General features: G+C 40.8%; 1 protein-coding gene across 1 annotated transcript in view; it reads right to left on the bottom strand.

Annotated features, from left to right (window-relative positions):
* LOC108441679 (Krueppel-like factor 7) overlaps positions 1-24,437 on the bottom strand; it is a 50,055-nt gene that overhangs the window by 11,403 nt on the left and 14,215 nt on the right. The window contains exon 2 of the mRNA XM_017721332.2: positions 1,808-2,381. Coding sequence (XP_017576821.1) covers positions 1,808-2,381 — 574 coding nt within the window. The remainder of the gene's footprint in view (positions 1-1,807; positions 2,382-24,437) is intronic.

The following is a 24,437-nucleotide window of genomic DNA, read 5'->3' as shown; positions in this document are numbered from 1 at the left end:
GATTATTTCACTATAATATTATATTATAATCCTCATCGCGCATTGCTAGGAAATAAGAAAGACAAATGGTACATTTTATTGCCTACATGCAACATTTTCTTTGCCCTTATTTGCATTTAATGTGGAGGTAAAAAAAAACCCAACAAATTCACACGTTTTCCTTTGAAATGCCAATGAGCCTTCCAGGGAAATGTAATAAAGTGTTTTACATAGGAACGCACCACTGAGTTATCAGGGTTCCACAGTCCTACTGTCTTAAGAGCCCTTGAAGAACCCACTTTTAAAAAGATGATGGTATGGGGTTTCTAACAAAGAGGATCATCCATACTTTCCTTCACAGGCCACATCAACCAACATCGGCTCACAAGTCAGTGCTGTCCTTAAAAATCACTGTTAGATGATAGAAGATTAATTCATTTTTAATCTGGAACATTCCTTTACATTTCTTACTGGACCTTCATTACACATTGCTTTAACACCAGCTTCCTCTGATACACGACAAACTCAGCGCTCCAGATATGCCAGTTAATGAATGTTCAGTATAAGTTAAAAACAGAGTTTGAAAGATAATAATAATAATTAATAAAAAAACCTCAAGGACTAAATATGTCAGCACTTCTGCTGTAAAGCAGTGGTTGGAGAAAAATGGTACGCAGTCTTTCCCCTTGTCACAATTGGCTCCTCCCACGACTCCATGTGCTTTTGGTTTACTTTTGATCTTCCACATGCTTTTGTTTTGGTTCAGTCCTGCCCCCTTGTTTTCTTCCCACCTGTCCCTCGTCATCCCTGTGATTATTTAAGCCCTGTGTTTGCCCCTAGTTTTCGTTGCTCTTTGTTTGATGTTAGTTGGATGTATGTATTGTATTGTATTGTATTCTTGTGTTTGGCTCTTTGTTTGAGGTTCTGTGTTGTTTATCATGTCTGCACCCCAATCTGTTCATGTTGGCTCTCTGACCCTGGACTGTCTCGACCCCGATTTTGGATTTGCCCACAATAAAAGTCGCTTATCTCAGCGTATGCGTCCACCTCCTCACCCCACGGCGTTACACCCCTTTACCCAACTGTTGCTAATCAGCCGAGACATGTTTGGTGACTGAAGTGTGCTCCTTTAGTTTTGCAGTGGAGGTAAATGCAGATAATAATTAATGGGAGCACATAATCCACAGGTTTTCACTCTGCAATGTATAGCAGTCAATTTTGCCTGATTAACCATGTTTGAGGTCAGAGAAAATTGTGCAAATGAGATTTTTTGCAGGATTTAGAAGGTTAACACTCAGTGTAATTTTGGGAACGTTTAGATGTTCAGCCCATATCTGTCCAAGAACCAAGCAGTTACTGCTCGTGAGTGAATCATATGTGTTTGAGTGTTTATTAACACTGATGATGAAGGGAGGAAAGTGGCTATTCCTACATTTTTGCTCATCCACTGCAGAGATTTCTCAAAGCTGTTGGTTCATATCTTTAGATTTGTAAAGACCCTGATCTGTCAAAGCTGGAAATTCTTTCTTTTTCCTTCTTTGGCTTCACAAACTCCCCCTTTGACCAAGCTAACATCTGAACAGGAATAATTGTGACATCTCCTTTTATTGTTTCTTTAATCTACCGTAATTGTTACCATAGCGATCTGAATTCTGCTCTCAAAGTGCTAGTTTAGGAACTACTGCAGTGCAATAACGTCATCATGGAGCTTCTTTTATAACATATAGAAATATCATAGACTTAAAAGAGACAGCGACAAGGTACCTGGATGTATGGCTAACGGTACATCACATAAAATAAGGTTGAAGGCTTTGAACCTTGTTCCTACCTGTGTGTGTTCTTTGGTGTGCCTTCAGGTGAGAGCTCTTCGTGTAAACTTTCCGGCAGCCATTGAATTGACAGCGGTGGACCCTCTTCTTGTTCTCTGCTAAGTCTCCACCCCCTGCTGAGCCCACCTGCTCCCCATCACTGTGGCCTCCCCCGTGCTCAGGCGAAGTGGTCCGGGCAGATGCTACCTTTCTGGCCACCAGCTTGAGCGTTAGGGTCCCATCAGGCGAAGCACAGAGAGTGTGAGCGGCCTTGACCAAATGCCGGCCCAGTTCTGGTGAGGAGGGTGGGGTCAGAGAGGTGACTGCATTCAGTTGGGCAGCATTGACCGTGGTACCGAGGTCTAGGCTAGGCAAAGGGGCTGATGGTGATGTAAGGGGCTCACGAGGGGGACTGAGAAGGGGTGGAGGGGGGCTTGGAGGGTTGCTGAGGGTGGACAGCAGTGGGTCCATCATGTCCTCCTCACTGTCCGCTTTTGTGAAGCCCGGCGAGAGCAGGCAGTCCAGTTCGTCTTCGAAAAGGTCCGACAGCCGTTTGGGTTCCGTCTGGAGGTACCGCTCAAGCTCCAGGCATGTCTAGACAAAGAGATGCGCTTTGTTTACTTACACAAGCAAAATTTCACAAATTGTTAGAATTGATCCCATATAATGCGTAATTAGTTGGTTTTGTCGAGTGTTTTTAACGTTAATCTGCATAGAATTTTCATTCTAATGAAGCTGCTGTTCTTGGGCTTTACAAAAGGCATGAATCTTGTGGATTAACTGAGATTAAGTGAGCTCTATTAGTCCCACAACAGGGAAATATCACATTGCATTTACCCCATTCCTGCAGTGAAATACCACGTTCACAGTCGTGAATGCACACACACTAGGGGGCAGTGAACACACTTGCCTGGAGCAGTGGGCAGCCCTATCCGCAGCGCCCGGAGAGCAGTTGAGGGTTAGGTGCCTTGCTCGAGGGCACTTCAGTCACGTACCATCAGTTCAGGGGATCGAACCGGTGACTTTATAGTCACAGGGTTGGATCCCTAACCTCCAGCCAATGACTGCCTCTATTGCTATGGATCAATCTATATCCATATTTCAAGCCACTTACAGGTCACTTCTGAATGCTCTCATCAAATTAGTTACTTAAAACACAAACACTAAAATTGTTGGGTGAAACAATGAAATTGCTTGTGCAAATTCAGGACGGTAGAATTAGGCTACAGAACGCTTTCATTAACCAACAGGCACCATTTATTAGAAAATTAATACATGAACTTGATGGAATAGGTAGTACAGCCCAACCTTGTAGGTTCCCTTTGCTGGTGTTATGGCTTTCATCCACCGGGAAGTGCAGTATGTTGCAGTTACAAACCTGAGATCATACATTTTGTTATAACGTCCACTGCCAGGTACACAACCTGTAATGTGCTTGGGTACCCTTGCAGAATTTAGTTACCTTTCTTGCAGGGAAAGTAAGTGTCCCAAGTCAGAGCTATTCAAACACAGTCATCACATGACTCATATATTGTTCATAAGCACTCGTCGCTTGAGTCAGACAACTGCCACTTCTGAAAAACATAAGCTTTTAGTAATCACTGTTAGTAAACCCAAATGCAGAATAATAAAGGGTGAATCAAACAGTGAAGCTCATTGTAGGCTACATCACCCATAGACCATATCGGTACCTAAGCCAGATCGGCTGGAAAGCATACACATCTTAAGTTGCCAGGGCCCACCAGCAGGCCCGAAGTTTTATTACACACTTCTATGATCTAAAAACAGCTCAGCCAGTTTGCCTTGAAATCCCTGTAGTTATTGGTTAATAGGCCTTAGCATGTAAGCCTGGAATTTTAAAGGTTTTAATAAAGAAGTCCTATTTTATCCCTCTGCATCACACCATGATATAATTCCGGTTCATAAACAAGTCCATTATAACCTGGTTCATTGGGTAACACATTATGGAACCAGAAACAGGTCCTTCAAGGTCCTCCAGCATCAAATAATGACACAAAACAGAATGAGAAATCAGTCATTACACAATCTAAACGTAGTCCCAGTGCTGCTACACAATGGCAATGACTGATGATTCTGTGTATCTGCTTCCCTGACACTCTGACGAAGAGTTGAGTCTTTTTTGCTCTCTCTTTCTCTCTATTTCTCTCTCTCTCTCTCTCTCTCTCTCTCTCTCTCTCTCTCTCTCTCTCTCTCTCTCTCTTTCTGCCTCTCCAGCATGTTATTTGCTTCAGCAGGTCTTCAGAGATAGATGGTTAGACCATGATTGATTACACAGGGCCGAGTGGAGCTCTGTGGAGCTGAAGAAACAGAACTGACCTGAATTACCTGCTGAGGACAGAAAGAAAGACGAGGGAGGGGGCTGGCAAGAGGGGTGAGAAAGAACAGGCTGACTGAGAAAAAGAGTGGAGGAGAAGAGAGCAGGAGAGAAGGAGGAGAAGTGAGAAAGGCCAACAGAGATAAAGTGAGAGAGAGATAAAAGAAGAGATGGGCTCACAGGAAGACAGAGAGCATCTACTCTGTATTGGATTATTCCTTATGCTTGGGTTGAACACTTTAGCTTACGAGTATTAAACCTTATTTATATTAATTTACTTCTGCTTTTTGTTTTGAATGATCATGTCATTTTTGACAGTAGCATCATATTTTGTAACTCTATCCCAGGTCCCACAACAAGACAATACATTTTCATACACACTAGAAAAAGAGATACACGTGCATATACAATCACAATAGACATGCCTAGAAAAGGAGATATTAGTCCATAGACAACTGGAAAAACAATGCAATTTTCTAGGATAGGAGATATTAGTCCCTAGACAACCACAATAGACATGTCTAGAGAAGAAGATATTATTGTATTGCATTGAATGGCACAGAGTTCTGCGTTCAACTCTGTTTCTTTTTCTCTTGGTGTCTGCAGTGACATTTTGTTTCTAGCAGTATCTGAGCCCAGGACTGTCTTTTTCTCTGAGCTATTGGTAACTAGCAAAGATACTTTCTCTAGATTGACAAAGCACTTCTTGTAAGTCGCTCTGGATAAGAGCATCTGCTAAATGCTGTAAATGTAGAGATATTAGTCCATAGACAACCTTGAAAATAGTCCAGTATTCTAGGATAGGAGATATTAGTTCATATACAATCACAATAGACATGCCTAGAAAAGGAGATATTAGTCCACAGACAACATCAAAAACAGTCCGGTATTCTAGGATAGGAGATATTAGTCCATATACACCACAATAGACATGCCTAGGACAAGAGATATCAGTCCATTTACAACCTCAAAAACAGTCCAGTATTCTTGGATAGGAGATATTAGTCCATATACAACCAGAACAGACATGCCTAGGACAAGACATATTAGTCCATTTACAACCTCAAAAACAGTCCAATATTCTAGGATAGGAGATATTAGTCCAAACACAACCTCAAAAACAGTGCAATATTCTAGGAAAGGAGATATTAGTCCATATACACCACAATAGACATGCCTAGGACAAGAGATATTAGTCCATTTACAACCTCAAAAACAGTCCAATGTTCTAGGATAGGAGATATTAGTCCAAACACAACCTCAAAAACAGTGCAATATTCTAGGAAAGGAGATATTAGTCCATATACACCACAATAGACATGCCTAGGACAAGAGATATTAGTCCATTTACAACCTCAAAAACAGTCCAATATTCTAGGATAGGAGATATTAGTCCAAACACAACCTCAAAAACAGTGCAATATTCTAGGAAAGGAGATATTAGTCCATATACACCACAATAGACATGCCTAGGACAAGAGATATTAGTCCATTTACAACCTCAAAAACAGTCCAATGTTCTAGGATAGGAGATATTAGTCCATGTACAACCACAATAGACATGCCTAGAATAGGAGATATTAGTCCACAGACAACCTCAAAAACAGTCCAGTATTCTATGATAGGAGATATTAGTCCATATACAACCACAATAGACATGCCTAGAATAGGAGATATTAGTCCACATACAACCTCAAAAACAGTCCAGTATTCTAGGATAGGAGATATTTCCCTTCTGAATACAAACAGATTTTCAAAATCCAAAAAAATTGGGTACATTCATAAAATAGAATGACAGTAACAAAGTCCCATTTCAGCAGGTGTTTACAAGGCCGTTAACACAAGCCTTGATTTGAAGGACTGTTAAGACTGATTTGCTGCTGTTAAAACACATTCAGTTTTATCATATTTTTATCCTACTGTCACACCAGTTTCTAATAAAGTAGAAGAGGAGCGTCGACTCTGAGGACTGAAAAGTCATGTCCCGAAACCAACGTGGCTGAATGGACTTTGCTGTCACGATAGGCTTATTTTTTATCCCTCCTAACATTTCAGTCACTCTACTCTGCTGCTTTTATCACTGATTTGATACATTAGACTAGTTCGTCTCCGCTGCTGTTGCTAAGCAATGAAACACGCTTGTCATTTTTGAGAGCGACGTCTGCAATTCTGTCAGCGATAAAAGCATTTTAATGTGGGCACTGAGCTCAAAGAGGCATGTAAACACAGCCAATATTAGCTTTCGTGCTTTCATTCAGGTGTCACTGGGAAATTTAGGCCTGTGTGGTACAGCTGGTGCTGTTAACCATGATGGCCTAAGTACTTGAAAGGATATCTATGTCTTTGGAAAGACTGCGCAGGGTTTCTTGAGGGTGTAGTTAATGGTAGCGTCTGCTTCTCTCGCATTCTTCCTAATTCATCTCACTAATAGGGGTATAAGTGCATCAATCTATTTGATTCAGCGGCATTGATTTTGGAACAGTGCAATCGATTCTAGTATTATTTACCAAAGTGTGGCCAAAAGTAAAATTTAGGTTTTCATTGTGGGCGTAGACTAGACTCTCTCTTTGAAGTTAACATTTTACAGTCTACACCCATGAAAGGAGGTTCTAGCCTAAGCTATTTTTCTCAATGGGAAAAATAAATCAAAGTTGCTCATAAGTCGGCTTTATTGTACCCTCTGGTAAATAAATATGTTCAAAAAAATACATTTTGTCCTAGATTTTCCATTTCAATGAACAACGGAGTCGTTACAGTCGAAATAGGTATATTGCTACATGCAGGCTAATACTGCTGTGCACTGGCCTGACATGATAAGACTGGTAACCTCTCCAACATACCCATGCAAGCCAGCAAGCTTCGTCAAATTTGGCCGTTAACTTGCTTTGGCAGTAGCAACCTGCAGTTGCTGGCTTTCCTATATAAAATAGCCCTGACATACAGTAATAGACTCACTTTCATGAGGTATAATTTCATTTGACGGGAGCTTCTGGCAAAAATGTAGCAGTCCCAAATAAACTTCTGATACATGGCCATATACGGATTTCAAATATTTCTGTTTACCCCAGCGCCAGCAGCAACAGCAGTATTCATTTTTCCATAAAGAAAAACTGCATAGGCCCCGGAATTCTGTATATGCGCATATGGCTACAAAAAGAGGTCTGTCCTCTCTGGGATGCTCCTTTTATACCCAGTCTGCTGACTACTGACCTGTTAATGACCTGTTATTGAAAGCTTACTGACCTGTTGCAATGAACTGGTTCCGCCGTTTTGTTTTTTTTTGTAGCATGGCACAGCTTTCCTAGTGATTTGTTGCCCTGTCCCAACCTTTTTAGAATGTGTTGCTGGCATTAAGAAAAGAGTCAGATGATTGATTTGAGAAAAACGAAAAGAATCTCAAATTTAACCACGATGTGACAACTGTCATATTCATACATACAAATCATATGTGGAAGTAGATTTTGATTCTAAAAATAAATACATTTTCCATATAAAACTTATATTTTCATGCGCATTTACTGCCTGCTTGCTGAATTTAACATATTGCGGTAAAGAAAGGATGCATAAACTGCGACCTGGGAAAAATTATAGCACATTTTATAATGTATATTTATATTTTAGATCATTAAACTCATCAGCAATGTAATGATGATTTTAACCCGGTTTAACTGAAAACAGTACCCAGACAACATATCAAATGTTAAAACTGAGAAATGTTATTATTACATCCCTACTTTCTAGCTCCACTAGATAATCAGAAAACCTCTCTCTCTCTCTCTCTCTCTCTCTCTCTCTCTCTCTCTCTCTCTCCTTGTTCCTTCTGATTAACTATCCACTCAGATGAACCAGTATAGGCAGTAAGGGATGAAACTCCTATTTAGACCAATGACATTTAAAAAGCACCACTGAGCCCAGCAGCTATGCCCACTGCACTGCTTCTTTGGACGCACATACGAACATGGGCCGATTTCCGCTTGGCCCTTAGAGGCGTCTATTGGTCACTTGTGTCAGGTAGCCAGCTGCCAAACTGTTGCGCGCGTGCCAGTTACGGGGGGCAGGTGCAGTTCGTTGAGAGAGCGTGTGTCATTTTAAGGTCGAGGGAAAGAGTGAGTGCTTATATGACGGAAAGAGGGGCAGACAGCATTTCAGGGTAAACCGCTGGCAGCGGGGTGAGAATGGGGTGAGGTGGATGAGAGTGGCAGGTCCAGCTGACCTCTCTTTTTCTTCCTTATCTATCCCCCCCCACCCCCACCACCATCGCCCCCCCTCCAGGCCCCGAGGTACTGACATTCAGAGGATATTGTTACCGAAAATGGCAGCGAATTCCGTTTGTCTCCAATATGTGGACTGGTTCAGCTTAGACTGTCTGGCTCAGAGCCGACGAGCCAGTTTGCATATCAAGTGAGCACTGCTGCAAGACGAAGACAATTTCTCTGTTAGTGCTCGCCATGGCCGAGCCGCAAAATCCCCTTCAAAACATAGATAAGGCCTTTTATGTCATGTGCTTCATCTTTCTTTGTCCTCATGTACTAAACAAACCAGTAGCCGCCCTTCTGAGCGAGAACCTTGAGTGTGCGCAGATTTATAATGCTTCACCTAAGCATGCTAATGTGGCTTACAGTGAAACAAGCAAGCAGCTGTCAGTGAGCCCTGCTCTCTCATTGTTAATTGTTAGTGATTTAGGTGTTTTGATTTTGCATTGTAATTCCTGCTTGGAGTGGACAAGGTAGCAGTGAAAAGAATGCATCAGGCTAGCTCCTGAAATAAGTAGGACTTGACCAATATACACTGATCAGGCATTATGACCATGCGCTCATTGTCCACTTTATCAGCTCCACTTACTGTATAGCTGCACTCTGTAGTTCTACAGTTACAGACTGTAGTCCATCTGTTTCTCTGATACTCTGTTACCCTGTTCTTCAGTGGTCAGGACCCCCATGGACCCTCACAGAGCAGGTACTGTTTGGGTGGTGGATCATTCTCAGCACAGCAGTAACACTGACGTGGTGGTGGTGGTGATGTGTTAGTGGTGCTGCTGGAGTTTTTAAACACCTTATTGTCGCTGCTGGACTGAAAATAGTCCACCAATCATAAATATCCAGACAATAGTGGCCTGTGGGCAGCGTCCTGTGACCACTGATGAAGGACTAGAGGATGACCAACACAAACTGTGCAGCAGCAGATGAGCTGTCGTCTCTGACTTTACATCTACAAGGTGGACCGACAAGGTAGGAGTGTCTAATAGAGTGGACAGTGAGTGGACACAGTGTTTAAACACTCCAGCACTATTGTGTCTGATCCACTCCTACCAGCACAACACACACTAACACACCACCACCACGTCAGTGTTACTGCTGAGAATGATCCACCACCCAAACAGTACCTGCTCTGTGAGGGTCCATGAGGGTCCTGACCACTGAAGAACAGGGTAACAGAGTATCAGAGAAACAGATGGACTACAGTCTGTAACTGTAGAACTACAGAGTGCAGCTCTACAGTAAGTGGAGCTGATAATGAGTGTAGAAATGAGGAGGTGGTTGTAATGTTAATGCTGATTGGCGTATCAGCCAATAACATTACAAACACATTTTTTTGTACAAATGTACAGTTACTTTATATTTCACCGTTTTAAACTTAAAGTAAAAAAACAGTTATTTTGTCATGTGTAAAAGTTTGGACAGCCTAGTAAGTCAGTGACACTGAAGCTGAGACCCCCTGTTGCTGCCTCCCACCACACGGCAGAGGAACGACTGTCAAACCTGGTGAGATTTGTGCCGATAAAGCGGAGACATGTCTGACGTCCCCCACAGAAAAATGGAAACCAAACATCACTGCCCTTGCTTTGCTTTCCAAGAATTTGGCCCTGAGCCTGGTAAAGAACTGGTATTCATGTCCATAGCTTGGCGTTTAGCTGTCGCTTGTGGAGTGATGAGCCTGGTCTTGGAGCAGTCATTATGGAGGGCATGGTGGCAGCGTGACATGCCTGTCTCTGCTAGTCTGTCCCACTGTGCAATTATCTCCACCACATCTGTGCACCTGTGACAACATGTCATTCCTTGTCTTGTCTCTGCACCCCCACCAAGGCCTTTTTCACTGATGGTGTTATGACACCAGCGCTGAGCTAGCTTGCAAAGATGCAGCCAGTACTAGATGTTGTCTATGACTTAAAATGTCAGGAGCCTGGTTACATATGATGCTTCCCGCTGCTTAACAAGACTCAGGTCTGGCTGTGATGGCAAAGGTAAGCCATAAAGTGCTAACTTACTAGTACTATGCAAAATTGCCTCCAAACAAGTCTGGAGTCCATCGCCATAAAAGACAATACAAATCATTATCATTATATTCTAGCTGGATTATTATTACTGAAATTAATATTAGGGGCATTTCGCCCATTATGGCCACTGTGTCACGCATCCCACAAACTCATTTGAGGACAACATTTCCCAGCAGCCTTTGGGGTAATCCATGACTGCTCAGTCACAAGGAACTCATGTGACCAATGACTCAGTTCAGCGCTCCTATCAGTGTTCACAATCCCCGGAGTACTAACGCGGAACACCTGTGGACTACGTCATATGACCTCTTTAGTTAGTATATAAGCCCGGGCTTGTTGGGAAGTATCGTTTCCTTGTGAACTACTGAGCGGCTCTGGATGGTAGTCTTTTTGTGTTTTTAGACCTTGGCCTTGTCTAGCGTTTCTCAAGTTTCTTCTCCTTGTCCCTTTTGTACCGTTGCCTTTCTCATTTGATCAGTGTTCTGACCTTTTGGACTGTCTTTCGACTACGATTCTGGTTTTTCCTCTGATCTTTCACAAGATCTGCACACGTCTGAGTTCTGTGGCCTCGTAACACCCTGGGGTGCCACCACGCTGGTTAACATGAGCATGAAAGACGAAATTCTACTAAATTCCTACATTTTTGTTTATATTTGTCGGTGAAACTCACTGCTGGGTCAAAACATGAATGTCAGTTTATAAAGCATAATTACAGTAGATGGATGCTGTTCTATGGTCAGGGTGCCAGTCATACTGCCCTTAGCCAATCAACACAGCAGCACAGAAAACAGGGGCTCAGGTGCTGGAGAATACACTCCTCACACCGTTACTAGACAAAGAAAACACACTGCAAAACAACTGGTGCCATCTTTAGTAAACATGGCTAACATAGCGTTGCTTGTTACAGTTTAGGAGCTGATTTTAACTTCACGATTTAAACCTCGGCAGATAAAATTCACGTTTAAACGTGAGGCCAATTTTGGCGACTATCCCAAAAAGTAGTTTTATAATCATATGCTGTAATATTCTCAGGTTACCTTTTTTTGGTTTTACCAATTTGCTTAATTACTGCAGCACCTTGAATACTTTGGTTGTTATGCTCTTCCAGCTCTAATTGTTGTTAAATTGTCTTTATGTTAACTTTGAGATTTCATACATTAAGTTCATATATTTCATATGTGGTTTGTTAAAGGTTTAAATACTAGAATGGTTAGTTTTAACGGGCTGTTTGTGACGGTGTTCGGCCTGTAGGTTGATCTGCTTGACGCTGATAATATGCGCTATCCAGATGTTTTCATCAAATGCTTGATTCTGTCTACTGCTTTTTTCTGTCCCCTTAAATGCATAACATCTTTAAATCACCACTGGCAACTGGCATTTCAGTTTTGCATACAAAGCACTTCGTAAAGTTGGCTTGTAACGATTATGGAAACAATTGTGGTCGTGATATGAAGCGCATTCATTTTATCAGCTGGGCTGTGAATGACCACAGGCCAAAAAGCAGCAGGGGTGCGATGAAAGAGTGGAACGTAGCATCACTGACACTGTACGAATAGGTCAGTGCTGCAGTCTGAAATGAGACTGTTCCACTGTACAGAGGTGATGAATAACGGCATCATGGTCCTAGTAGGCAAACCACACCACACCACACCACTGAGTGATATTGCTAATGATTTTGATTTTGATGTGATTTACCTACAAATCCCACATTTTTGCTCCCGGGAGTGAGTTTTATCAGGCAGATATGACAAAGACGACATTTATGAATAACTAAACTGTTAAATTTGCATAGACTCAGATTTATCTGTGCTCACACTTGATGAATAAGGGCCGCCGTCATTAATGCCACTAGTTATCTATCTCTGTACGTTAAGCCACATAATGGCTCTTGTATTTACTTTACACGGCCTCATATTCATCCCATGACAGTCACTGGATTTGGTATAATGAACTGAGGCAATTAGTGTCAAAATGGCACCTCCTGCTAACAGACAGTGCCAATAAAAGGCCATTAAAAATGCAGGTTGCGAAAAAGAGGAGCCAGAACAAGCAAATGCAAACGGCTGTTAGCGAAGACAAAATGGTCACACTAGCATTCAGTTTGGTGGATGATTTAGCCAAAGGCCAATGGCCCCAAGCAATCAACAAGGCCTGTGAAAATGCCAGAAGAGGGGTTATTTGTCAACTCCGATACAGACACTGAACATTTGCCAAAGGGTCCAAACCTTTTCTCCGGGAGGAGAATAGGCTGTGTCTGTATGAGGCTAGACAGCTTCTTAAAGGCTAAAAATATATGAATTTAAATACATTATTACATTAAATACATGCATACATTAAATACATCCATCCATCCATCCATCCATTTTCTAAGCCGCTTCTCCGTCAGGGTCGCGGGGGGATGCTGGAGCATTAAATACATGCATACATTAAATACATCATTCCCCAAAATATATTGTGACGTACGACATAAAATGTCTCAATATATTTAGAATGTATTAACACTTTTTCCATGTAAGATCCACATTTTCCTATGTTGAAAATCAACATATGTCTCATATGACGGCATGCTTTTAAACAGATACTGAAATACATTTTAGTGCATTTTTAGCATTTGAAATACAATCTGCGTACAAAAATTACACGCCTCTGTCAGAAGATGCATCGCTTTCCTATCTGCTTTTGACTGTTTATGACTGTTTATGAGTAGTCAGGCTGTGGTATAAATATCAACATTGCAACGTACAGTGGACACACATAGCGATACACATATGGATGCAGGGATGGCGATATTGATATTTATAAATCAGTATTTGTGTTTCCTCTCTGTTGAGCTGTTACATCATGCAACGCAATTAAATGCTTAATGGAGGGTGTGACGGAGCTGCCCTCCGCCACAAAGGGTCCTGTTTTCCTCCCTGACTGAAAACACGGATACCTTCCTCTGGAGTCTATTCACAGGTAAGTACTTGTTGGCCTAAAACCCTCTCAAGTTGTGATTGAATAACTGACTATTCATATTAAGCTGTATATATTTGTAAATATTTTTCTTTTTGGCATTGGATAAATTGCAATTTTTTTGTTTTTTTGTTTGGTTTTTCACTGGGATTTAATAAACACCGATTTTTGCACCTCAAACTGGAACGTACCCACGTGTCTTTTCCGTCGGACCATCACAGAGGGTAATAGTGTGTTATACCTGTTTGTGGCACATGTTTATACAAATGTTGTAGTTTGCTGTTCATTATCAAGTCCTACATGCATCACATGCATTCGTAGGGTATTGAATATATGGTGCTTCTGCATTTACGGATGATAAAGTTTACTCCTCACCTGTTCCCAGAACGTTCCCAACATTGTTTCTTTAATTTGATAATTAATGATCTATTTCCAAGGAATTACTAATGCCCTGGTAAACAGAAAAAAAATCGCTGCTGTCGGAGGAAAACCTTGTAACTTTAGACTATTAAAAAAAAAAAATAGTAACTTTACAGGAGAAGGAAAAAACATACTTCACTTTGAATGGAAGTCAATGGAACCAGAATTTTTCCCATGTCATTTTGGGTCATTTCTTTTAGGCCACTCATCACAAAATTTACAAAGAATGTAAAGAGTAACAGACACTTTCAGATTATGTCAAAAACTGAAAAATGGCAAAAATGGAGATACAAGGTTTTCTTCTGACAGCAACTATATATATATATATATATATATATATATATATATATATATATATATATATATATATATATATATATATATATAATGTACACAAGCGTAGAATATGATATAAATGTATTCATAAGATGCATTAATAAGGTCTATGGTAAACGAGTTATGACCATTTTGTTGACTAATGAGGTAAAACCTTAAAATCCCAGATATCTTGCATACTAAGGCTTATTATTCAGAAACAACAGGGACTTCAATTATAGAATTATAGATTATTATATTCAATTATAATTACAGAAATGTGTAGTTACACATGAACAACATATGCAACAACACTGTAACTACTGGTGATTTAGTCAGGGTTTCAGATGGATTACAGAAATACAACCTATGTTATTACATGTGTATAAGCTGCACTTTTGCCTCATGTAATTAAACAAGCGCATCTTCCTTCTACAGAGGAACTTTCCTGTAGTGCAGAAAATAAGTGGACAGTTCCTGTGTAGTTGGTATGTAGGTTACTGTGTAATAACGGTGGGGTAATACAATACTAGACCCCTGCTTCGGGGGAAATGAGAGGTTCCATTCTAAGATAAAGGGACGTCTGCTGTTCTGTCTCATTACAGACCGGTTTAAAGCTCAAACTGGTTACAGTGTCACAGCACTAGCAACATAAACACTGGCTAAATGTTAGGACAGCTGGCAGATACAGTGTAAATAATGCCTTAATGAAAGTGTCTATATACTTCCCTTTTAAAAATACTGAAATAAACAGTCCCACTTTAGATTAAGTGTCTGTAATAACTGTGTAGTTACATATGAACAACATATGCAACAACAATGTAACTACTAATGATTTAGTCGCTGTTACAGATGGATCGCAGAAGTGAAGCAACTTCAGTCGTTATATAGGCACAATGCTATTACAGAGTGGTAATTATAGTATGCTAATTATGTGATGTGATTAGGTTACCTTGTTATAAAACAGGTATAAATCAAACAAATATAATATGTAAATAAGACTTCTGATCTGTACTGAATCAAAAAGATACGCTTGTCTAATTTCAATAGTAACACAGGCGGTGCTTCTGTAATCCATCTGTAACACGGATGACATCATCAGTACTTACAGTGCTGTTACATATGTTATTGATGTGTAACTACACTGTTATTAAAGACAATATAAAGTGGGACTAAAAAAACTGCTGTTACAGTAATTATAATATTACATTTATGTAACCCTTGTGTAATTATATGAGAGAGAGCTTAAGAACTGTTACAGCTATTAAGATACACTTGTGTAACAGTGACTTAATCATCAGTAATTACAATGTTGTTGCATATGTTGTTCACACGTAACCACACAGTTATTAAGACACGCTTAATATAACGTGGGACTGAAATGTGTAATAAAACTAGGGTCCTGCTGGTCAGCCCTGGCCATTTAAGGCATTCATTCATTATGAATAATAGTTATAATTCATTGCAATCTTTCAGCTTCAAGCATATTTGAACTGTCTTTACATGACATCTTAATCAAGGAACATGGCCAGTAATTCGCAGTGACCAAGCATGCCAGTAAATGGCCATGGTCACTAGCATCGTCTACCAGTTTTCAGGTATTTCTTGCCTGTTCATATTCCTTCATTAAGAGATCACATTAAGCCATTACAAGCATGCTTATAACTGACAGATGACAGTTAATTGACAGGTGATTCAACAGTCAGCTTACAGTTTACAGCTCATTTATAGAAGACCTTAATGAAACATCTTATGAACACATTTATAACACTTTTCTAGACTTGCTTTAGTAATCATTTGTTTTATTCACTAACATGTTATTAATTGCTTGGTAATTGTTTTGTAATTATTAAGAAGAAGACCCTAAACGTTAACCACACATTTTAGATAAACGTTAACCACATGTCATTTTTCAACATTTCAATATTTACGTATTTGTTGCTGTGGTTCATTAAGCATATTCTTAATACATTAACCCTCTACTGCAGGCACTAAGAGGGCAATATATATATTTCAATTCACTTTTCTTGCACATTTTGCATCTTTTAAAATAATAATATGTGCAGAGGTCCGTTTGGTGTATGTTGCCCTGAGGCAACATTGTGCGCCAAAGGGAAGAAATGAAATAAAACTGTTCCCTGAAGTGGTGAGAAATGGCTTATGACTGCCTGAATCCATTCCACTGCCCTACAACGTTGCTTCAAGACAACAAACATACTTCTGCAAATTCTCAAACCAAAAACAACCGATACTGAATGTTAAAGAGGTTTAAAAGTGTCCACTAAGAGACAGTGTGACCAAATGCATGCTTTGTATTGACTTACTCAAACTCTTGGTCATTAAGACCAGTCGTTGTTCTTAAATATGTATAATGTTAGTGTAAAGTGAGCAAAAAGGGGTTTGTTGCCTAGAGGCAACATCGTGCAATTAAGGGTTAACAAAAAATGTGCTATGCATCTGGTATGTTGAGTTATTGTATGTTATCATAGTGTAATAGATGGTCATAACAAGCTCTAAATAGCTCTGTTCTGCCTTTTTGGGCATGAAAATGTCACCTGGTTAACTGTCAAGGAGAATCAGAGAAGTGCTCTCAATCATTAGTGAGGAAAGAGAATCACATGTTCCCTCTTGACCAGTAGCTGATGAATTGGGCTCGTCCACTTGTACCGTGTTGTACACAACAGCAGCAACCTTGTGGAAGTTCCATACTCGGCTGCTCAATAGCTGTTGGATCAGCAGGACACACGGTGACTGGAGCTTGCTGTGTACGGCCGGAGACTGATAGGTGAGGAAGCTCATCCATCCAGCCCTCTGATAGCTCATTGATCTGTAATGTTAGACTCAGGCCGAGAGGTGGGGGACAGACACACAAATGACCACCTGCCAGCGCTTTGATTCAGGAGGGGGTTAGTGGCCAGCTGGCTGAGAGACAATCCCCCCCTCCAGGGGCAGCGGACGATCAATAGGACGGGGGGATGGGGGGCGGCGATAGGAAGGGGTGGGTGTGATGTCCTCAACACCGCCCGGCATCGTGTTTTTTTTGGGGGTTTTTTTCAGGTTCAGCTGTGCCTAAAAATACAGCGTGCCTCACCTGCTGAGAGCTCTGCAACACACATGTACTCCTGACAATAAATGTTCCTAAAGGGTTCTTGCGCTGGATACACAGTTCTAGGAAAAACATTATGGGTGTAGAACTTTTACATTGAGTGGAGATGCTTTCAACCTTAAGTTCTTCACACTCACATACACCGATCAGGCTTAACATCAAGACCACCTCCTTGTTTCTACACTCGTTGTCCATCTTATCAGCTCCACTTACTGTATAGCTGCTCTTTGTAGTTCTACAGTTACAGACTGTAGTCCATCTGTTTCTCTGATACTCTGTTACCCTGTTCTTCAGTGGTCAGGACCCCCATGGACCCTCACAGAGCAGGTACTATTAGGGTGGTGGATCATTCTCAGCAGTAACACTGACGTGCTGCTGGAGTTTTTAAACACCTCAGTGTCGCTGCTGGACTGAGAATCATCCACCAACCTGTGACCACTGATGAAGGCCTAGAGGAACCAACACAAACTGTGCAGCAGCAGATGAGCTACAATGATCTACAAGGTAATAGTGTGGACAGTGAGTGGACACAGTTTCTCGACTTCTGTTAAGAACCTGAAGGTCCATTTGCGTTTTCTTCGAGGAGAAAAAAAAGACCTTTCTGGGGTTTTCTTGGAGAAAGCAAGTTCTGTATTTCTGAGCTTAATGCAAACGTTTATTTTATGTAGAAAATGGTCATTAGGTAAAATCAGTTCACCTGACCTGTGGACTCCTAGAGTAAGCTCGGGCTCCTCCATAGAGCTTCGGGTTGCAAAACAGACCTTTGTTAGTTTCCTTTCCTCAGTGCTCAGTGAAGGATCACTCATCTAAATGGAAGAATTCACACAGTCTCTACCATTATACAGATGCAGGGGGTTTCGCTGAATATGGGCTAATGCCTGCTGACACTTCTAAGCAGCCGTAAAAAGCAAAGCCGGCACTCGTGAAATGGATCCTGAACAGGCCTGTTGACATAAGCATTAATAGAGCTGGAGGGCACTGCGGAGCGAAACAATAACCTCGGATAAAGAGGTGAGCCTTTCCACCCAAGAAAATTCTCATCTCCCTCTTGATGTGCAGGAGCCCTCCTCATCATCCGGCCCCTTGTTACAAAGACAGGTATTGGAAGGCAATAGATTTTTAATGGCCATGCTTACTGGGCTACGGCTACCTCAGCAAACAGTCTCCCTCATTTTCCTGTTCTCTTAAAGATACCTAACTCAGGCTGTTTCAACTGGCTAAGGCTAAGAGGGCAACACTCGCTTTGCAGCTGATAACTGAGCACTAGTGATGTAGCTGCTATGACATAACGGCAATTAAGGAATCCCACATCTGCACACTTTTATGAGCTGAAAGCAGATAAACCTCTCCGAGTGGTGCCTCCTGTGTTTCGGCGAGCTAATCTTGTGTTAGTGCCCGAGGGAGAGGGCTGAGTAATTAGCAATAAAACTAGCACTCAGATGGCTCTGGATCAATCATTACTGGACCGTTTGAAACAAGGTTGAATGTTTCTGTGTGTGTGTGTGTGTGTGTGTTTGAAAAATTAGAGTGGGAGTGGTTTAGGAATTTTATGTCTGGAAGCAAAATCTAAATAAAATACTTAAGAAATTCTATCAGCCAATAAACAGAAGCAAAATCCAATGATGCAGGACACAGGACGGCACATCATAGTTTAGTAAGATGGTCTGCGTCAGTCCATTAAGGTCACTGGGTCCACAAAATGACCCTTATAGTTCAAAGTTTTGAAGAAATGAGTGCAAATTGGAGTGCCATGGGTGGCTTATTCACTACTGTCCCCCTAAATCATGATAATTCATATACAACACTGTCACAAGTGGTGATTTGACTTCAGTAGATGCGTGGGAATAAGTGTCCATCCACTTGTCCATTCTGTACATATTCTTTGTAATTGACACGCCGCAGTTTACTAATCTAATTAACAGAAAACACTTCCATGTAGGCTTTGGGGTAGTGAGCTAATGAAGCAAAAGCATTCAACAGGCTCAAGAGCCAGTGGTGGACAGTAACTGAGTAAATGTAATTGGTTTCTGTACTTTAGTATTTTTGGTGTATCTGTACTGAAGTTTCTCCGTTCTGGACTTTTTCCTTTCACTCCATTACATTTCAGAGTCTAATATCCGACTTTTTCCTCCTACATTTTGAGAAATCTGTCGTTCCTTTTGGTTTCTGTGTGTATAAAAACGTAACATGTCAAAACGAAAGAAGCGCAAAGCCAGAGCACCAATCAGGGCCCAGCGGTCACTTTGTTTAGAGCTGGTTTTGACCTGTTGGTCATACCAACCCAGTGCAGCACGCGGTTCAACGTCAGCGCAGCAGCGTAAAACTTTGGGAGAGTCTGTTCAACATAAATGATGAACTAACCTAACTTTGTGTAAATAGAGCACAATATAGAAATATGTCCACATATGCAGTCGAGACTGACGCGGCTTTTTTCTGAATTTCTACAAACACCATTTCATTTTATAGTAAATGAGTTTGGGCTGGTTTATGTTTATGAACAGACGCCTACAGATCAACATAGTAAAGGAGCTCATCTGTGATCCTGAGTTTAAAGCCAGTTTTTATTCAACTTAAACTTGGAACTAAGTTGTAAATAAATCTGAAACTGAAACTTTGCTTGTGTGTAGAAATTCCTGGTTAATATTCAAGTTGAATTACCTTCCTTTACCTTTCTTGAGTGTGGGTTATCAGTAGTATTGCTGATCTTATGATATTTATATTGATAATTTGATTATTTAATTGCAATCTAGTATCATTTTTTGTTTGTTAAGATATGACAGGCCTGCCAAGTAGCACAACAGCCAAAGCGTTGGTCCTGTCAGTCAATCCTGGGTGATGCCACAGACGTTTATCCATGATGTCCAAGACAGCATAACTGGCCATATTCACTCTACAGATTTAACTGAATGGGCTTAGTGTTCTCTTCCAAGCATGTTGAGCTGGTCAGTAATGCTGTGGTAAGAACAGCTTGAAAAGCTGCGGCAGTAATCTACATGTCTCAAAGGTTGTATGTGCTAGCCGTCGCCCTCCCAGCTTGGTAGTATCATGTAGTGGGAAGGTTGAATTAGCAGGTGGAATTACACGGAAAACCAAAATATTCCTTGACGTTAACATGTGATCAGATTTACAGTACAGATCTTGATGAGGGCCAATGTACTGCTTTATGATTGGGTTGCAGCTCTGGGTTACAGCCCCCAACCCAGACTAAAAGCAGTGCCACAGCCAGACGCTTCATCAGCAAAAGCCTCGCCAGCCACGCAGAGCCACTCTGCATGAACCCCAGTCCATCTTCCTGATTGCCCCAGTTCTCTCTGTACTCGCTGCATGCATCGCTGTCACAGTTGGTCTAATTCTAACACTAAGGAAACCCTTTCGAACATGAAATCCAGCAGACATTTCTCTCTGCCATCAGAGCAGAAACCGAACCTGAATAGGATCTCGCTGTCAGCACTGTTGCAGAAAATATGTGGGAATGCATCATTTTTGCCTATGAAAGGAGAAACATCACAGAATTTAGAGTTAAGTGAAAGTAGTCCTGTGGGGCCTAGAAAAAAAGGTGACCCAGCGCACTTGATATTGTGGTTAATGAGCTAAAATGTGTTGATCATGCTGTGAGAACAGCCCAGGAGGCTGAGCATTTCAAAAAGAGAGAACCTGGGTGCTGGAAAAAAACGGCAGTCCAGAGAGGGATAATCCCGCCAATTTGGGGCAGGATGCATCTTCCTTTAACTGGATTTGGCCACACCACAGAGTGTGTGTATGCACGAGCTGGCTAGCAGGCTGCCGCCTGGCAGTGTTAAGTACTCTCATCGCGATCCGCCAGTTTTCATTAAACCTCGCACCAAGCATTCGGCTCCTGTATGTGTAGACAGGAAGGTGGCAGTAGTCCCTTTAACTGAGGGTTAACAGCGCGTTACCGAAGCAGGGTCAATGGTCCAAATGCTAGTGAGACGGGAGTCTAAGCTTCACTGTGAAGGTGAATGGACGATGCTGTGTTTATAGCTAGGCAGCAAAAAAATAAGACATATTCAAATCATAATCTCATACCTTTTACTTAGGAAAACAAATGTGGCATTTATTGAAAGTTCCACAGAATGTTTCCACTTGTGTCGATAACCTACGAGAAATAATGCTGTACTACATAATGCCTTGGTTATCACAGCAGTAACTGCAGTTTCTAAGGGTTGAAGTGAGTTAAGAACATCACACAAATGCTCTACGACACCAGCCTGCAGAGGCTCTGGAGTCATTATACTCATGTTTGAAGATTCCCATTGAACAAGCGGATCATGGAATACAGTTATCACACAAGGCCAAAAAAGCAGACATCAATAGAGCACTAAGAGCCTTGAAAACACTGTGGGCCCCTGTTATAAACATTACTACTACTCTACGCGTGGTACAGTCCATCTCCGATGCTAGCCCTTAAGCATCACAGCCAGCAGCCCTGCAGTCAAAATTTCAAGTGGGAAACTGACAATTGTACCGCATTTATCAGCGCCTAGCATGGGCCCATCATCAATATTCTCCGCGGTGCTCTCCTCTCTCCTCTTTGATTTGCATTACAAAGGCTGGGATCAAAGGGCCTCAGTGTTGCCGGCCCGCAGCGAACATCCCTCTGTGCTGAGCTATTGTGTTGTTATGCGCCGCACATTCGACACAGCGCAACAGGGCTGCTCTGCCAGCGCGCATCCTAGTCCAACCTCTGTCTGCCCATAGGAAACGCAGAGGGTACAGGGCTTTAGCACCACCACATATGCAGAAAGCTTGGGGGAGGGGGAGGCATGCAGAAAAACTTGTATTGTGGAAAATATAGAACATTTTCTAGAATTCAAAAGAAAAAGAGAGCAGTCCTTGGTTAGCCATCCTCAAAACACTCGCCACTTCAACAGAAACCTCACTGGTGTGCAGTCAAATAACAATAGATTCTATTTAGAGCACTTGTCATAGGAGTACCAACTCAAAGTGCTTTACAGACAAATACATTTAAGTAACAGTAATAAACGTAATATAGAAACAAGCGGCAATTCTGGGGGCCAAGCACCAATCAGCAGAATGATTAGGACTTGCAGTAAAGTGGCTATTTAGGAACACGTTGCATTAGCCACCCTCATTCCCTTCATTGGTTGTCAATTTTGGCCTACAGATGTGTTTTTGACTTGGTATTTTTGGGTGTGCCATTTAAGAGGTCCCGCGTGACAGGGCGATGGAATCAGACATTGCCTATGATGATGCTTCAAAGGGGATAATCATGTTTTTGGGAATGAGAACAGACACAGAACTAGAGAGATGGAACATGTTAAACTGCTAAATAATATTAAAAAATATGCCATGTGATGTTTAATTCACCTTTAACTGCAACAGATTATTATGAGGCATTATACAGTAAGGGATACAGCCAAATGTCCCTGCCATGAGTTTCCCATATATAAAGAGTGTAATATATAGCCTGGGGGAAAAAATCTTACCATTTGCTATATAGTTTAAAATTATGAAAATAAAATCCTTCATGGTCTCCCAACGGCATCTTAAAATAAATTCCAGCCAGAATCTGCTGTGACAATGGAAAGCAGCTTTTCTTTTGTAAATCATGTAGGCGTAACTTTGGAAGTCACTCAGCATCTCGGGCAGCAGTCTAGAGTTTCTCAGATCATTTAAAGAGAAGAGACAACTGAGAATATATGTTTGCAGTCAACTTTGAAAATGAAAAAAAATAAATAAATAAATAAATGTCGTGTTACTCAGTATCATATAATTTGTGATTTGTGAATGTGATTTTTATTGCAAGCTGTCATAAATATTACCATAAAAAAATCAGTGTTAAAAAGTGTATGAATGAAAGATGGCACAGAAAGGATGTCCAAGCTGCAGCATTCTAATTGTAGATTTCCATCAATTGATAATCTGGATTTTTTTGAAAGGCAAATGTCATACTAGTTATTTTAATATAATATTTAGGACTACTTTAAACCCAGCAATGACAATGATGTGTATGTCTGCTTCGAGTAGAGCTCGGCTTGACCCGCCATCCTTCAAGGCACGTTGAAGACAAGCATCGAGACTGTTCTCCGTACTGGCACCCAGGTGGTGGAATGAAATCCCACTGGCTGTCCGTACAGCAGAGTCTCTCACGGCCTTCAAACCCATCTCTTTATACAGCACTTAAATGAGCACTGAATTAAATATTGATTGCAATGTATTGTACTGCACTTATGTACTGTATTGTGCTGTATTGTATTGTATTGTGCTGTATTGTATTGTATTGTATTGTGTTGTGTTGTATAGTAGTGTATTGTAGTGTGTTGTGTTGTATTGTGTTGTGTTGTAGTGTATTGTGTTGTGTTGTATTGTATTGTAGTGTAGTATATTGTAGTGTAGTGTAGTGTATTGTATTGTATTGAAATGTAATATATTGTAGTGTGTTGTAGTGTATTGTAGTGTAGTGTGTTGTAGTGTGTTGTATTGTAGTGTATTGTGTTGTACTGTATTGTAGTGTAGTGTATGGAAGTGTAGTATATTGTAGTGTGTTGCAGTGTATTGTATTGTAGTGTGTTGTAGTGTATTATATTGTAGTGTATTGTATTGTAGTGTAGTGTATTGTCGTGTAGTGTAGTGTATTGTAGTGTATTGTATTGTATTGTAGTGTATTGTCGTGTAGTGTATTGTAGTGTAGTGTATTGTTTTGTAGTGTATTGCATTGTAGTGTATTGTCGTGTAGTGTAGTGTATTGTTTTGTAGTGTATTGTAGTGTATTGTAGTGTAGTGTAGTGTATTGTTTTGTAGTGTATTGTATTGTAGTGTATTGTAGTGTAGTGTATTGTAGTGCAGTGTATTGTTTTGTAGTGTAGTGTATTGTAGTGTATTGTATTGTAGTGTAGTTTATTGTATTGTAGTGTATTGTATTGTAGTGTAGTGTATTGTAGTGTAGTGTAGTGTATTGTAGTGTAGTGTATTGTATTGTATTGTAGTGTATTGTATTGTAGTGTAGTGTATTGTAGTGTATTGTAGTGTATTGTAGTGTAGTGTATTGTAGTGTAGTGTATTGTAGTGTATTGTAGTGTAGTGTATTGTAGTGTATTGTAGTGTAGTGTATTGTAGTGTAGTGTATTGTAGTGTATTGTAGTGTAGTGTATTGTAGTGTAGTGTATTGTATTGTATTGTAGTGTATTGTATTGTAGTGTAGTGTATTGTAGTGTATTGTAGTGTAGTGTATTGTAGTGTAGTGTAGTGTATTGTAGTGTAGTG

The sequence above is a fragment of the Pygocentrus nattereri genome, chromosome 12 (assembly GCF_015220715.1).
Source record: "Pygocentrus nattereri isolate fPygNat1 chromosome 12, fPygNat1.pri, whole genome shotgun sequence".
In the NCBI taxonomy this organism is placed as follows: domain Eukaryota; kingdom Metazoa; phylum Chordata; class Actinopteri; order Characiformes; family Serrasalmidae; genus Pygocentrus; species Pygocentrus nattereri.
The sequence above is the reverse complement of the archived record's forward strand: the minus strand, read 5'-3'. Positions and strand labels throughout refer to the sequence as shown.